This window comes from Ambystoma mexicanum, chromosome 2p, assembly GCF_040938575.1.
Source record: "Ambystoma mexicanum isolate Mex_15411 chromosome 2p, UKY_AmexF1_1, whole genome shotgun sequence".
Classification (NCBI taxonomy): Eukaryota; Metazoa; Chordata; class Amphibia; order Caudata; family Ambystomatidae; genus Ambystoma; species Ambystoma mexicanum.
The window spans coordinates 974,984,045-974,999,908 of record NC_090923.1 but is presented as its reverse complement, the minus strand read 5'-3'; the positions used below and the strand labels follow the sequence as shown (position 1 = coordinate 974,999,908).

The 15,864-nt window shown below is 45.5% G+C and overlaps 1 protein-coding gene across 1 annotated transcript in view; it reads left to right on the top strand.

Moving 5' to 3' along the window:
- CTSF (cathepsin F) overlaps positions 1-15,864 on the top strand; it is a 245,604-nt gene that overhangs the window by 30,938 nt on the left and 198,802 nt on the right. Inside the window, exon 2 of the mRNA XM_069644785.1 lies at positions 5,783-5,899. Coding sequence (XP_069500886.1) covers positions 5,783-5,899 — 117 coding nt within the window. The remainder of the gene's footprint in view (positions 1-5,782; positions 5,900-15,864) is intronic.

Sequence of the window (15,864 nt, the reverse complement as noted above, 5' to 3'; positions counted from 1 at the left end):
TGCTCACTGTGTGCTTCTACCAATGAAACATTAACACATTTTATGATAATATACCCTGTTACTATAGATTTAAGGAGAGTGTATCTGAAACCATCGTTTACTGTGCTGGGAGTGTGAGACACAAAGGCAGCTATGCAACTTTTAATGTGCTCCTCCGACAGGATCATTGTTCGTCCATTAGCACGTTATGTGCAAGAGCCTGGCTATTAAGGCAGAGACAAATGGGAAGTGTTTTTAATAAAGCGGTTGCGAGCATGCTCTCCTCATAAGTGATATTGGGCGAAGATGTAATACTTTTTTGACTGGTGTTTAGGACTTGGTCTGTTACATTTGATAGTTTGATACATGGTTTTTTATTGTATTATTTTTTAACATTTCTACATATAATTTATTGTATTTCTTCGCTTGTATAAATTGCCAAAACTGAGTTCTTTGCTTAAGGTTTTTACGCTGAATAAAGCTATTGAAATGCTTGATGCCAGTAAGGCATTGGGACCCCTGCTCCCGCTTTCGCAATCGTTCTGGCTACCCTCCTTGGGCCCTCTTCCTTCACCTTCCTGTGAGGCAAACAACCTTGGTGTCATCTTTGACTGCTCCTTCTCCTTCTCTGCGCACATCACAGACCTTGCCAAGAAGGCCCACTACTAGCTGCACCTCCTAAGAGGTATGCTTCCTTTTCTCACTTTCCCCAGAAGCTCACTGTCTTTCTCAATCTGCCTTCCTCTACTCTGCGTCCGCTGTAACTAATCCAGAACAGGACTGCAAGTTTTATCCATGGCCTCAAGCACAGGGACCGTTTCTCTCCAGCCCTGAAATCTCTCCACTGGCTCCTGGTGGCTGCAAGGATCAAGTTCAAGACCCTCTGCATCTTCATCAAGGCTTTCTGGGGCCGGAGCCAACTACATCCAACACTCTCTTCCAAAATGCCTTCCTTCCTGAGCCCTTCACTCAGCTACCTCCAACTCTCTGGGGGTCAGACGCTTCTGCAAGCAGAGAGTGAAGAGTATATCTCTCTACTCTGCAAGTGTCTCCCTCTGGAATGGCCACCCTGCCCCTCTCAAATTTGAGCCAGGCCACCTAAAGTTCCGGAAGCAGCTCAATACCTTCCATCTCTCTTCTTTGGCCATGCCCCCGGCCCTGCAAGCAACCTGGATTGGGCAGCATCGAAGGCTCTTATTGGGGTTCCAGATCCGTGGATCTGCGTCCAAAACCCACTTTATTTTGTGAAAAAAATTCCATGTTCCACTGCTCCTGGGGCATATCCTCGCCCTGTTGTGAAAGCATGACGCAGAGGGCTGCTGTATGCTGCTTTTTGCCTTTTTCCACCAAATTGTGCTCCACTGCATCCGCAGGTCCCATATTCAACTTGTAGAACAAATATGGCTGTTTCTTTTCTGCCTTAAATCTTCATGATGGAAACAGACAATCAAAAATATATATATATTTTTGTGATGGGCAGATTTGCACCCAGACAATCGAGTCAAATTATTTACACCTTTCACTAATCAAATTGCAGCATTTTCAGTTTTAAAATGTTGATACTCTGTTTTAACTGACAAAAGAAAGTCAAAAGCTACACATTCATATTTAGTTTTAAAAGCTGAAAATGTTCACCACACCCAGCCAACTCTCAAGCAGACACCTACTCCTCACAAAGGTTTGGCGTAAGTTATCTTTTTTCCTGTATATTAGAGCAAACAATCCCAGTGGCAATTTGAGTGTGAAATGAAACTGTTTGGAACCTACTTTATACCTTTGGCCCCCATTGATGCAACCTCATGAACTATTGGAAAACTAACTTCAAAGGGGCCATGTGTATATTTTTTGCGAAGTTTCATGCAGAGTCGACAAATGGCACCGAAGTTATAAGCATCTCAAAATTGCCTCTTCCTATGGAAACGGCATCTTAACTGGAACTACAAAGTCGCTATGACGGACTCCGAGATCAATACTATACCCCTTATGGTGCCTATAAGTATCTTGCATTCCATGACCAAATGAAGGAACTAGCCTGAGGGCATCGTGGCGCTTGTTACAGTGAGTGATCATGGCTTAGTTACATACAGGAAATGATCATGGCTTAGTTGCATACAAAAAGACAGACAAGCATGCTAGTACTACATGGTATGCTAGTAGCGGAAATATACAGATAATGCGTGTAGATGGTTAGTTTAAGAGGGCCGTTTTAAGATTTTTGCGGAAGGCATAGAGAGACGTTTCGGATCTGAGTGCAGTGGGGGGTGCATTCCATAGCTTAGGGGCAAGATAAGGGAAGCTTATTCCTCCTGCTTTAGCTTTTTTGATGCGCTGTACCCTGAGTTGGTTAGTGTAGCATTGTCTAGTAGGCCTTGTAGAGTGTGTTCTGGAAAGTGTATCTGATAAGTATGAGGGTGCTGAGTGGTTGATGCATTTGTGTTTGGTTGTAAGAATTTTGAATGTGGTGTAGTCTTTGACTGGGATCCAGTGAGCCGTCTTTCTTGCTTGTGTGATGTGGTCTCTTTTAGGTATACTGAGAGCTGCTCTGAGTGTGTTATTTGTGTGGTTTGGAGTCTAGTTAGGTTTCTTTTGAGGTGCCGGGCAGGAGTGCATTGCAATAATCCAATTTGGCTCCTGTAGTAGCTCTGGCAATGGAGTGGCAATTATCCCTGGTTAGAAATGGTTTAATGGCATTAATAAGTTTAGTGCTCAGAGCGGAGGCAGAAACAATAGCACTGACTTGCTTATCCATAGACAGCGTGGCATCAATGTGGACTCCTAGAGTTTTAACAGAAGATAAGACTGGGATTATACAGTTGTCGATACGGAAGTTGGAGTAGAGCGAGTCGAGAGTAGGTAGCGTGGACTTTTGACCAAGAATGAGGATTTCCGTCTTGTCTCCGTTGAGGCAGAGACCGTTGGTGGCCATCCACGCTTGGATGGTGGAGTAGATTTGCTGTAAAGTAGTAGCGTCTTGGTGATAGATCCCTGTCAGAGAAAGGAGCACCTGGGTATCATCCGCATAGTTTGTATATGTGATCCCAAGTGCATCCAGTTTATCAAAGAGTGTCTTAGTAAAAAGATTGTAAAGGGTGGGTGTAGTATAGGATCCCTGAGGGACACCACAGTGTATGATAGTGGGCTCTGCATTTGCAATATTGGAGAACACTTTCATCGCTCTACCTTAGAGGAAGGAGGTGACCCAGGTCGCTGCTTGATTGGAGAAGTGCGCAGTATGTGTGAGATGGTTGGTGAGTGTGTTGTGATCAACAAAATCGAACGCCGCTGAGAGGTCCAAGTGGAGGAGGAGGGCAGGCTTGCCATTGTCGAGGATATGAGTGATTTGGTTCTTAAAGTCTAGTAAGGCGATTTCAGTACCGTGCCCTTTGCGAAAGCCTGACTGTCTCTTTCCTAAGATAGTTAGTTAGTTTCCAGGTACAGTTGGATCTGCCTGCCTTATCTAGGATTTTAAGGAGAAATGAGACGGTTGTTATGGGTCGGTAGTTATTAGGTTGAGCAGGGTCTAGCGTAGGTTTTTTTGAGAGTGGGAGCACCCAAGCCTCTTTAAGGCTGTCAGGGACTGAGCCTGTCTTGAATGTAGCGTTGATGAAGGCGGTAAGGAGAGGAGCAAGAGGCTCTGCACATTCCTTAATAATTTTGGGGGACATACATCGCTTTTGCATTGGGATGGTTTGAGATGTTTGAGGATGTCTGACATCTGCTCCTGTGATTTCAGTAAATTTGAATTTGGGAGTGTTGCTGTTTTTGGAATTAGGCTGGGTCTGGGTCAGGTGGTTCTGCAGTGCCTTGTAATGTTCTGAGATTTTGTTTTGGAGAAGGTCTATTTTTTTTAGCATAGCCGATTGCATGCTGCTGCACCATGCTACATCTTTAACAATCTCATCAGTGCTGATAGGAGGAATTGTAAGCTCTTTAAAGATAGTAAATAGTTCTTTCGTTTGGGAATTAGCCTCTGTGACACGATGATTGTATGCTTCGGATTTAGCTTTGAAGATGGAGTCTTTGTATTTTTTTGCAATGGCTTGGAAATTTTCTTTAGTGGTGTCACAGGGGTTGGACTGCCTAGCTTTAAGCACCTGACGCTTGCATTTGCGTAGATTCTGGAGCTCATCTGTGAACCAGGAATTGGAGTGGAAGGATTTTTTCTCTTTTTTTTGTTTTCTAATGGTGCAACGGTGTTCATTGCATGGGTAAGGGTGTCTTTGAAAATCTCAGCTAGGATGTTAGGGTCTGGTGAGAATGGTGGTGCTAAGCATGGAAGGTCAAGAAAGGCACGGATGCTATCCGCAGTGTTTTTTTGCGCTTCTAGCTAAGGTAGCAGGTGCAGTTGTAGTAGTTTTGGTCCACGGAGATAATGGGATAGTCAATTGTAGGCAGTTATGGTCTGTCCATGGGAGGACTGTGTTAGAAACGATGGCTGAATTACAATTATGGTCTATCACCCAGTCTAGGATGCAGCCTTTGGAGTGAGTAGGAGACGCGATTTTCTGTGAGAAGCCTAGGTCGAGGAGGTCCTTGGTGAGGGAGGTGGCAGTTTTATAATTCTGGTCGTTGAATACCAAGTTGATGTTGCCTAGGAGCAATGTTTTGGTAGTTTTTTTAATATTGTCTCTGAGGAGGTGGGTGATTTGAGGATTCGGGGGTCGATAAATGACATGAATGTTTATAGTGTCTTTCGGGGAAAGTGATAATTTGGCTGATAGGATGTCTACCTTGTCTTCCCCTTGGTGAGGTATGGGTATAATAGATATGTAATAGGTGAGGAGCTATGCCGTTTGGTGGTGTTGAGGCTGGGCATTAGGTGGATCAGCTTAGTACTGGTGAGTTTGCGGGCAGTTAAGTAGTGGTGACTGGTGTTTGTTGTGTGAGTGAGTGAACCCAAAACGGATGTTTGTGTCCTACATTCCCTACATGCGTGGGAATGGCATAGATGTTCAAAGGGTGGGTGCGTGTTCTGAGTCTGTGCAGTCTGTGCTGACAGTTAGCTGCGTGTGTGACTACATGTGTGATGTGCATACAATAAGCATATTAACTTAAACTGCTCCTTTTATTGGCTGCAAAGTGTCACAAAAAGGTATTTTAGAAGAAAGGAATCTCAAAATCTAGTCATTGCATCAGGGCTCTAGTGGCAGTTGCAATTCTGCTCTGTGCTGGCCCAAGCAACAGACTGTTACAGTAGTAGTGTCATTATCTCATTACAGACAAGTACTGATGTCCAAAAAAGTTATATGTACATGCTTTTATACTTCAGACAGCCATGTACAACAGATGTATATTTGTGTAATGTTAGTCATCCGCATTTGACAGTGTTGGACCCATGCGGCCTCAATTTACACATTTCTGAGTTGTTTGACTTCTAAATTGCTCTCTGTTCAGTAATGCCACCACTGTTTTCAAGATGAAACCTGCCTTACCCGACCTTCCTGCTACTTCCTGCTACTGTCTGGGGGATAAAAATAGAGAAGCCGGTTTCATGAGGACTAATCATTGGTTAGAAGGTCTCCACTGTGTAATTTGTAAGATGGTGTGACTGCTGTAGTAGGTGGTGTCATGAGCTTTACCATGAAACCACTTGATACAGCTGTGAACATTCATTATATAATGGTGCCTGGATATTGATTTATGAGAGATGCGCCCTCCCAAAGAATTATGAACTTCCCAATTGATAATGGTTGGGGCGATACCGACTTTGTTCCATACACTGTCTTTCGCTGTGCTACTGTTTGTTGTGCACTGCTACCTTGCAATTCCTGTGTCCACCTTCTAAAAAAACATGATTTTGCAGATCGTCAATGGCATCAACTACAAAATGAATATGACCCTCAGTCCGACCGAATGCATGAAAGATGGAGACAAATATGATCTGGATAACTGTGAGCTGGCAACAGGAGGACAGCTGGGGGTAAGATTTATTATTATTTGTTTTTCTATTTGGTAATGTTTTATTTCCATGTACCTCCATTGGAGTGGGGCAGTTGATGGATGTTATGATTTTAAGGGACGTGTCTGTTGTCATGGCCTAAAAAAATCTCCCAGAATTCAAAGTGCAGTTCAAGAGTTTTTGTTTTACTTCACTCAAGATGTTAGGTGATTTGACTGTAGGTGTCTGGGCTGTGGCTCTCTGATGAACGCCCCTCTTTTGTCCCCCTGTGTACTTCCCCCCCCCTAAACCAGGAGTCCCTAAACCCAAGGCTGTCAACTAGAGATTGCATAACTCTTACTATCGAAAGGCTAACTGCGATGATAGATAAGGTGACAGCCTTTAGGATATCTTGCACCCTTTGGCTTTCCTGGTGACCAGGCCTGCTTCCCTGGGTTGAGTTCCATCTGTAGGTTCGCAGGCCTGGTTCCTCTCCAAATGCCCAGCTTCTTTCACTCTTCTTCCCTTTCTTTCATTTCCCAGATTCTCTGTCCCTCTGTCTCACTACAACTCTCCCTTCCTACTCCCCCTCTTCTATCCTTCTGATGTTCACACAACCTCACCTCTTTACTCAGCTCTTCTCCCGACTCTCTTCTTCTCCTTCTCTCATACCATGAGATGTCTGTCAAACACCCGAGTGTGTGATAGGCCTCTCAAACGGTCTCTCAAACACACATTCACAGCCTCTCTCCCAATCAATTGCCCCTCTCTTACTACCAGCACCTAACCTGCAACAATCTCAATAATGCTCCACATCACTGACCTTCCTCCACCAGGTCTCTTGGTCTGCCTCCAATCCACCTGACCTCACCAAACAGTCTTGACTCTTGTAGGGTTTTATACCCCAGGCTTCCTTTTCCTCCACTTTCCATTGTTTATCTTTTTTCATCTGACTCTTCGGACCATTCTGGGCTTATTCTCTCCCTGGGGTTTATGCCACAACGCCTGGAAACTTAAAACCACAATTTAGCCCCTCCTCTTTCGTGCATACTGTTTGAATGATTCTCGGTTGCTGTGCTGCTATTGCAGTGATGCGATGAGACCCCTTTAATTGTTTGGTCGTGCCATTTTACCAGTGCTCCCGTTCTTTATTCTTGTGAAGCAGGCGGCTTAATGCTGACTTTCAGTTGCTGCATGGCCTTGAAACGAAACCAATTTTGCCCACAATGGGGTTTGGCAGGTATTGCGTGATTGACAGTGGTACAGCTTTCTACAAGCATGGCACATGTAGTGGGGGCCAGAGGGCAGTTACTGGAGCCCCTCAACTCTCACCCGAGCTGGGGTAGGGCTTGCTCTGGTGAAAACCCAGGTAGGCCTTTTGCCCCATGTAGAGGGAGGGCGCTGTTCTTCTCCCCCCCCCCCTCTCTCTCACTGACCCTATCACACTGTGCATAAATATAGAAAACCTGGGTAGGGTTCATCGATCTCCCTTGTTTTTGCCCAGGTTGCACTGTAATGTCGGGCTACTTGGTGTGCAGAGCAGGCCTACCCCCTCCAGTAGTGTTCAGATTGATTCACTGTTTGTAAATGTAACTCATGTATAGATTGTTCGTGCAGAGTGGGTGGCGAGGACTGGAAAGCAATGGAGGGTGAATGAAATCCATTTTCATCCCCGGTGATCCCGTAATGGTCTGCAAAATCTATGAAGGGAGAGCGAGGTTAACATTCACCTCCAGTGATGGGGTGGGCATGCATGCAAACTCCCATCTCTCTTCATAGAGCTTTATCTCTCTGTGTCAAAGGACACCAGTCGTTGACTGGACATTGGACGAGGGGGACAAGGTGATACATTGCCCCAAACCCCACCTGATCATTGCTAAGAATGATGCCTCTGGTTCACAATATACGAGTGATTAGCTGGGGATGAACAGTGATCACTTGCAAGCAACTTGACAATTAATTTGGTATGGAGACTAACCTCTACTCCTTCTATGGGATAAAAACCTCATTATGGAAGCTCAGTTAGCACAGATTTGCCGTTCTGAGTCAGTTTGCCACTGCCATTGCATATAATGCAAGGCTCGATGATTTAATTCAACTTTTCATTGCCTTCTCAACCCAGTCCTAGTCAATCAAGAAGTGTCTGCCCCACGACCGACTCATGCGTACCCCATGAGAGACCCCTATGTAGCAAGCATCTTGGAGTAAACATTTTTAAAAAATGTATAGCTCCCGTTTCAGCAACCTCCTGCACCCAAATGCAGACTATAAAATATTGGCTCTCTATGTGGAGAGGGTAGGCTGTAACAAGCTGGCCCCCACAACCACATCCAGTGCTTTTCTGTCTCTATGCAGGACAGCCTCTGATTGGTGGTAAATATCTCTGTTATGTTAAGTCCATTTTTAAATCACACATACACCATTGGTGGCTTATTGTCACTGACCCAGGAACAAGGAAGAGTTAGACCACAGGATTTAAGCTGCTGCAGTTTTAGTGCCTGTCCTCTCTCTCCGTTTGTGGGATATGCTGAGCTACCCTTCCAGGGATGGGATGTGTAAGCTGGCCTATGGAGCTGACGTGAAAGAGTGGAGGCTCCAACAGAACTTCACTGGTACCTGTGAGAGAGCCCAGTAACAAGTGGTGTGGTGCTGCAGCAAGCGGATATACAGTGTGCCATGCCTGGACATTCAGGCACTCTACTGCCCACGCCCCCACAGCTCATTCAAGAAACCAGAGGACAAGGTGAGTGACGTACCACTCACATTTTGGCAGCCATGTTTCTTATGTTCGTCAAAAGGATAACGCACCATTGAGTGTGCACAAACAAAGTAGGCATGGTGCTATCCTCAGTGGGTGGAACAAGGAGTGCAGAGAGCTTTTTGTTCTTGAAATCCTCAGGGCCAGGTAAGCATCATGCTGCACTGCTTGCTCTGGTGGTTAGATGAATCTGGGTAGCGACATGACACCTTCTGCTTAAAGTAGTAGATCCAGGTCCACTACTTCACCTCCAGACAGACACAGGAAACAAAACGCGTGCGTGCGTGCGTGCGTGCGTGCGTGTGTCAGTCTGCCCCTGTTCCCATGGCATCTTATGATATAACATGGGACCATGATAGAGGCTGCTTTTGAAGCAGCCCTTAGCAAAAATTCGATGCAGCCACCTGCTGCTCAGCCCCAAGAAAAGATCAAAAGCAGATGGAACAAATTTAATGGTGACCAATCGGGGTAACCTTCTGGACATGGATGCCTTTGACTTTAGCAGCAAATCATGCAAGAGAGCCTTGCTAACATAATGGAATATGTGAGGGAATTTAAAATATTTCTCAGCCTTGGAGCCCCCATACAACTGAAAACATGAGGATACAACAACCCAAGATCCAGATTCCATCAGGTCTCCCTGTACTGTATGAAATAAATGGAACTGTATTGCAGGAACCGGATAAAAGTAGAATGATGAGTTTTTCATCCAAGTTGTGCCCTCTCCAGGGTGTTCAAGAATGCCCAGCAAACCTGGAACTTGATTCCTTACTTAATCAACTTTTCAGGTTACACAGTAGTTTCTTTGAGGTTTTCGCTCCCACTGATCAGATTGATTTTCCTTTTTTTCCAAGGCCTCCCTGAAAAGTACATAAGCTGCCAGACTTATATCTGGGTAAGCTGGGTAGCTGAGGAGGGAGGAACAGGAATGCTTTATTCTTGGAAACAAGTTCAACTGTATGTGAGCACCTCCAGTCAGGGATGCTGGCTTCTGCATCTCCAATCGGGTTTCTCAAAGCAGATTCCTACAACTAACCCCTCTGACCCCCCCTGCCCTCAGCCCCCAAAGGCATCCGGTTATGCCGCCATTTGTTTGTCTCAAAACTTGTTGAATTAAAACGAGGGGGGGACAGGAAGCTGGCGATATTGGTGCAGCCAAGATAACTGCCATATGGAAAGGCACAACTCGCCAGGAAAGCCATCGTTCTGTCAAACTAGGACCTCAAGAGGGAGAGGGCACAAAAGAAGTGCAGTAGTTATCCAAGCCTCTACTACAATGACCTCCGCAAAGGACCAAGCACAGTCCTTTATTGCTTGCCTTATTTTTCTAGCTTTCTCCTCTCCCTTCTGTCCCCCCCCCCCCACTCCCATCATACACACCCCATGTATAGGAGACTACAGGCATTGCAGAACTAATGGGTATGAGCTCCATTTCAGAGCACGTTCTTGTATATAATTCATTAGGGGTACAGAGTAAAGTACTCCAATAAAACAGTTCTTCCGGTGCATAAAACAATGCATAGTGAAGAATAAAGTGTTTAAATTGGCCCTTCTCCAAGGAGTGAAGCATCTGAAAAAAGGGAGCAGTCACCAAGGTTCCACTAGAGGAACAGGACTCTGGGTTCTGTTCTATCCTGGTGTTGGAGTGTGAATTTAGGCCAACTCTCCACGTCAAACATCTGAACGCCTATGTTCTAAGTATCACTTTCCAAGTGGCATCATTTGCGTTGATATGTCCCTACTCAATGAAGGGGATCCATTGATTTTTTTTAAATATGCATACTTTCACCTGGTTCATGGTCCAATTAGAACTTTCTCAACATTTGGTGCTCTGGTTTGGCCTGAAAATTGCTCCAAGAATGTTCATTTAGGGCTGGCTCCCCTAGTCTGTCTATTCCAACAGAAAAACTTCATGGTGCCTCCATACATGGATAATTAGCTGTATGCACAGAGTCCTAGATAAAGGGAGATCCCAAGACTGTATTTTTCTGGAATCATGGATGGCTCATGCATATCAAAAACACCCAGCCCCGCTTAGGATCGCGGCATTCATCTATAACACTGTCAACAGAGAGTTCCTCCCTCTTCTTTGTCATGGTCTGAAAATGAGTAACTGGGTTGAGAGCACTTCATAGTGTGGCTTTGTTAGATTTGGGTATATTATACACCACCAGGAGGAATCCTGGCTCCCCATCACCAAAGAATGACAAATACTGGCGCTGAAGATGAACTACTTTATTGGGGCCACTCTCTCTCTGGGAGCAGGACTCTGCAACAAAGGGGTACTCCCCTCTGCTTCCTTTCTCCCAGCAGCACCTAATGTACAGAAAAGTGGTAGCCTGCCCAACTTGCCTCATGCTCAGCCAATTGTAACATAACCCTACACGCCCATGGTGACATCCATACCTGGGGCGGGAGGCTGTGTATACCTGCTGTACAAGGTCTGTTCATCTGCAGGTCTGTTTGCAGTCTTCCCAAGGACAGACAGTACCAGGTTCCAAAATATGGCATGGAATAGAAGAGAAGAATTAAAGGCATTCATCTGATGTAGAAAGCGCTTGAATGAAACCAGGCAAACTGCAATAGTTTCTTTGTTGGTGTTCAAACAAAAGGTATAAGTAGGCATTGGATAAACACTGATAGGTTCTAGTGGAAAAGCTATAACCAAATGGGGTTAATCTTATAGAAAACCTGGTTACCCAGGCTAACTGGTGGCTTCTTTCCCTCGGTAAGATGTTTTAGGCATCCCTACAGATAAGGGGTTCATCAGCTACTTTTACTCCCCAATAATAGGCAAATACACCCCAAAAATAAAAATGGGGAGTAAAAACAAAAAACAAGAAACAGACACGTAGAGCCTTGTGCCCCTTCTTTCACCCACACAGCTATATGGGTATGTTTGGACCAGTAGTGCACATAGTACCACAGGAAGAAACTATTCTAATTGCTGCCTGATCGGAAGAAGTAAACCTGTATCTTTTAATGTGCATGAATAACTAGGCGCAAAGAAATAATAATAATTTTTGTTTAAGAATCAGGTTTGCAGTTAAAATATCATTTCCCTCACTCATAAAATACTCTCATTGGGCTTTGGACTTATGTTTGTACTCCCTACAAAAAATAATTTTACTCCAAACTTGAAAAACATATACAGAGTAAAATACTCCCACTTACAAATCTTATCTGGAGCACTGGTTACAGTTGAACAAGTGCATTTAATTATTGAACGTTTGTATGGGGCCTATGCAGCAAAAAGTGTTTCCAGGCGCCGCAAAACAAGAGGGTGGAGGGGGTGGGGTCAGAGGGTAAAAAGAGAACAGTAATGGACCTACTAGGCATTTTGACATTCGGAACATACGAATGCAGTATCAAGAAGTGCCGTGAGAGGGGGGAAATTGGGGAAGGGATGGGCTAGATAGAGGGTAAGGGAGAAGTGCAGGGTGAGGGGGGGCCACGGGGCTGAGCAAGTGCTAATAGGGGGCCCCAAGAGGGTAAGTGCCAGGGGGAAGGGAATAAATAGTGTGAGGGCAGGGGTGGACAAGCCTCAGTAGGGTGGCCAGGGAAGGGTGCCCAAGGGCAAGTGCTGGTGGGAAGGGGTGCAGGGGAAGACTGGTCAAGGGGTCCTGACCCAAGTAAGACTCATAAGGTACAAAGGACACCAGTTTCAGCAGCAGTGGGAACTAGCAGGAAAAGGGGAGATGGAAGGAGGAAGAGAAGAGAAAGGTCTTGAGGAGCTGTTGGAACTTAAGGAGATGCAGCTCAAGTCAGAGATGGGCAAGAAGGCCATTCCAGAGGGAGGCTCCTGCCAAAGCAAGATATCTACCCCCCACTCGCTGCTTGGCCAAATGTCTGATCTGCAGAGAGATGGAGCTAGAGGACTGAAGCATTCTAGCAGGGAGGTATTTAGGGAGAGAGAGTTCGATATAGCGGGGTCCCAGACCCCATAAAGCTTGGTGGATGATGCAAAGGGTTTTGAATTTGATCCTTGCAACCACTGGGAGCCAGTAGGACGATTTTAGGGTTGGAGAGATGTGGTCCCCGGGCTTGCAATCCCTGGGCTTGAGGTCAAGGATAAAGGGGGTTTTAAGCCCCACCCTTTCTTGTACACTGGTCTGCCTGCAATTGCTAATGGCGGCTCGTTGTTACAGTCAAATGTCCTTGATCAGGCAAGAGCTTGCTGGATCGTTCATTATGGTGGTTAGGTTGGTGGACTGCTCTGTAACCCTGTTGCAAGTAAGGATATGTTGTTGTGGGTTTTGCATAGACTGCTGCGATTGCTGTAATGCTGAGTGGACTGCTCCGCATATTCGCTGAAGCTGGAGTTATTGCCTCTCACTGGTCTGGGTAACGTAGCTTGTGTAATAGGCCAGCCTGCTGCTCAGGTTGCTCTGCAGCACAGTAGCTTCCTTCTGTGCCTCTCCTGGTTTCTTGTTCGCTTTTACACTGCTAGGCATGCTGGATGCTGAAGTGCTACAGGACAGGATAGAGACTGGGCCGCATTGCGCAGCACAGGCATGGCGTAAGAAAAGGGGGTACTCCTTTTTTTTTTTTTTTTTTTTTTTATGCAGACAAGCATAAGTAGAAGGGACAGGGGCCCTCCCAACTCCCACCCCAAGTTGAGAGGAGTAGGCAGCCCCTTTTGAGACTGTCGGGGTCCCTGACCCCGTCACACATCCTGCAGCTCTTGCCAATTCTATTTGCACGCTTGGCTGATCATGGATTTTGACATTGACAGGATTTACAACAGGGTCCCTGGACCATTACTTTCTCTCAATGCTTCACAAAAGGTTTTCCTCAGGGTTGGAAAACTGGTCCTTCCTTGACCTTGGCTTCCTACTCCGAATTCAAAACCTGGTTCGGTTTGGACCTTTTTCCATCTCCTATCATAGGCTCATGTTCTCGTTTCCTTTACCTCGGACGGAGTCACTGGTAGTTGTCCAATGGCTTTGGGATTCCAATTCCCTTCACTTTGGGAGTAACTCAGCCTGGCTGCTTCCTGTGTGCTCTGTCCTACCCTTGCCTTCTCCCAAATTCAGGGTTGTTTTCTTACCATGTATCCTCTCCCCTATGTGTCGAGGGAGCGCAGTAGGTATGTCTGTCTCCTCTCTGAACTTCTCATCAGAGTTTCCAGAGTCTCCTTTATATTCCCTGGACTGGGGCTTTGACTCTAATCTCGCCCCTGACTGGTCATTCCTCATTGATATCTGAATTCTCAAAGCCATTTTTTTGTTCCAGAGCACGTCTTAAAATGTACTCTAGCCGTTAGCTAGTGATGTTTGACTGATTTATGAGTACGAAATTGTGTGCTCTGAACAAGCTGAGAACGTGGGAGGGGGGGTGACGTTTTGTGCATGGCTAGTAGCTTGCAACTTTGATATTCCTTACTATACATTTAGAAGTATGGTCTTGGCTGCAAGGTTTTAAAGCGGTTTGTGGCACTTAGCAACCTCCCGGATTTCTCCCTGACACCGATAGTAGTTTGGCATTGTTACACAGTTCCTCCGCTCTGACTCTGACCGTGTCGGGCACTCCAACGCTTCTGGTCTGCGGGGCACTGTTTGCTTGCTCGCCTCATGGTAACACTTCTCCACGAGTTAGGAAATCGTCTGGGTCATGGGACAGCAGCCCTTTTGCCCTTTGATTATTTTCTTTTCCACCTCCTTCCCTCTGCTCCCTAGTCCCTCACTGTCTTGCAGTATCCGTATTCAGCGGATCAAAACTCTGCAGCGGGACACCTCTCAGGGTATTACTCCATCTCTGTGGGGAACAGCAAGCTGGTGGGATCCCCTCACCCACCCTCCAGAGGCATATCTGTTAGTGGGTGGACCACCCCATTCCCTGATGGCTCTCTTTCCTCCCCTCATGCAACAATGGGGAGTTTGGACAACTGACCATTGACAACTATGGCCCAGAGCTGTTTTGTTTATTGTTTTCTATGTAACAGGCAAGGTTTAAAGGACTTTTTATTTATTGCATTGATCACAGCACTGGTACAACTTAATGAAGGGAAATAAGTAAAGTAGAGAAAATGTGATTATTCAGAAATCGGGCAAGGTGAGGCGAGATCGTCGAGGGCCCCTTAATCAGACTAGTCGCTTTTTTCACACAGCTTTTGAACAGCTAACTCTTCAGTCTGTTTTTGAAGATTAACTAGGAGAGTTTTTTTGGATGTGGAGGGGGAGGGTATACCATAAAATGGGGGCGATGACAGTGAAACTAGCTTCCCATGCTCTTTTGCTAGTGAATCTTGGAGTGGCTAAGGCCAGTGTGGTAGATGAATGCAAGGTTTTGCTCTTTTGGAGATGCGCTGATTGAGGGAAGTGGGTCCAACGTTGTGGACGCATCTGTGTGTTAGATAAGATCTTGAATTTGATGCAGGCTTTCATTGGCAGCCAGTGGTCTTCCCGTCTAGGCTGGGATATGTGGCTTGAATGCTTTAGACCCCAGACAGCCCAAGGGGCATTATTTTGAATCATTTGAAGTTTGGTAATATTTCTGGATGAGGTGCCCGAGAGATTGGCGTTAAAATATTCCAATGTGTTGCCGGGGATGGCCCTGGCAACAGTGAGACAATTGTCAGTGGACAAACATTTTCTGCTGAGCTTGATGAGCTTAGTGGTATAAGCTGCTGATGAGGCGAGGGCTTTAACATGTTTGTGCATAGATGTCATGTCCAATTGTGCATAGATGTCATGTCCAATCTTCGGAACATTGCAGGAGCTGCTGAGCCCCACAGACCCACCAAGATGCAGCGCTCTCAACTAACTAATTCACCAGCTGAGTTCGGTACACCCCAGGGAGAAAGGGGAAGTTGATTAAAATAACAAACTCAGACACTGGATCGCCAAACTCGTCCTGGGATTTGCATGGGTGAGAAATTAACATTCAATGTGAATTCACTCTTCAGCTTCCGTTCCTAATCTATTCTTTCCCAACCTGAAATTATTAAATGCCTGAAAACTCCTCTGCAACAGCTTGGAGGATTACAATCTTCTCTTGAACCTGAAACCCCACTGCTGAGAAACTGATAAACTATTCCCAACTGAAGTCTGTGAAGATAGTAGATTCCCTGGGGAAGCACTTTTCCTTGAACTTTTTATATTGGCACCAACGTTTCCCAGTCCTTTCTTTAAATTCCTAAACTTGAGAACAACCTAATTACCTATTTTATTTGAAGTGTTCTCTATATATTTAGTTAGAATGTTCGGTTGGTCCAAAGAACCTTTCAAAAATCAGCTATGCAATTTCT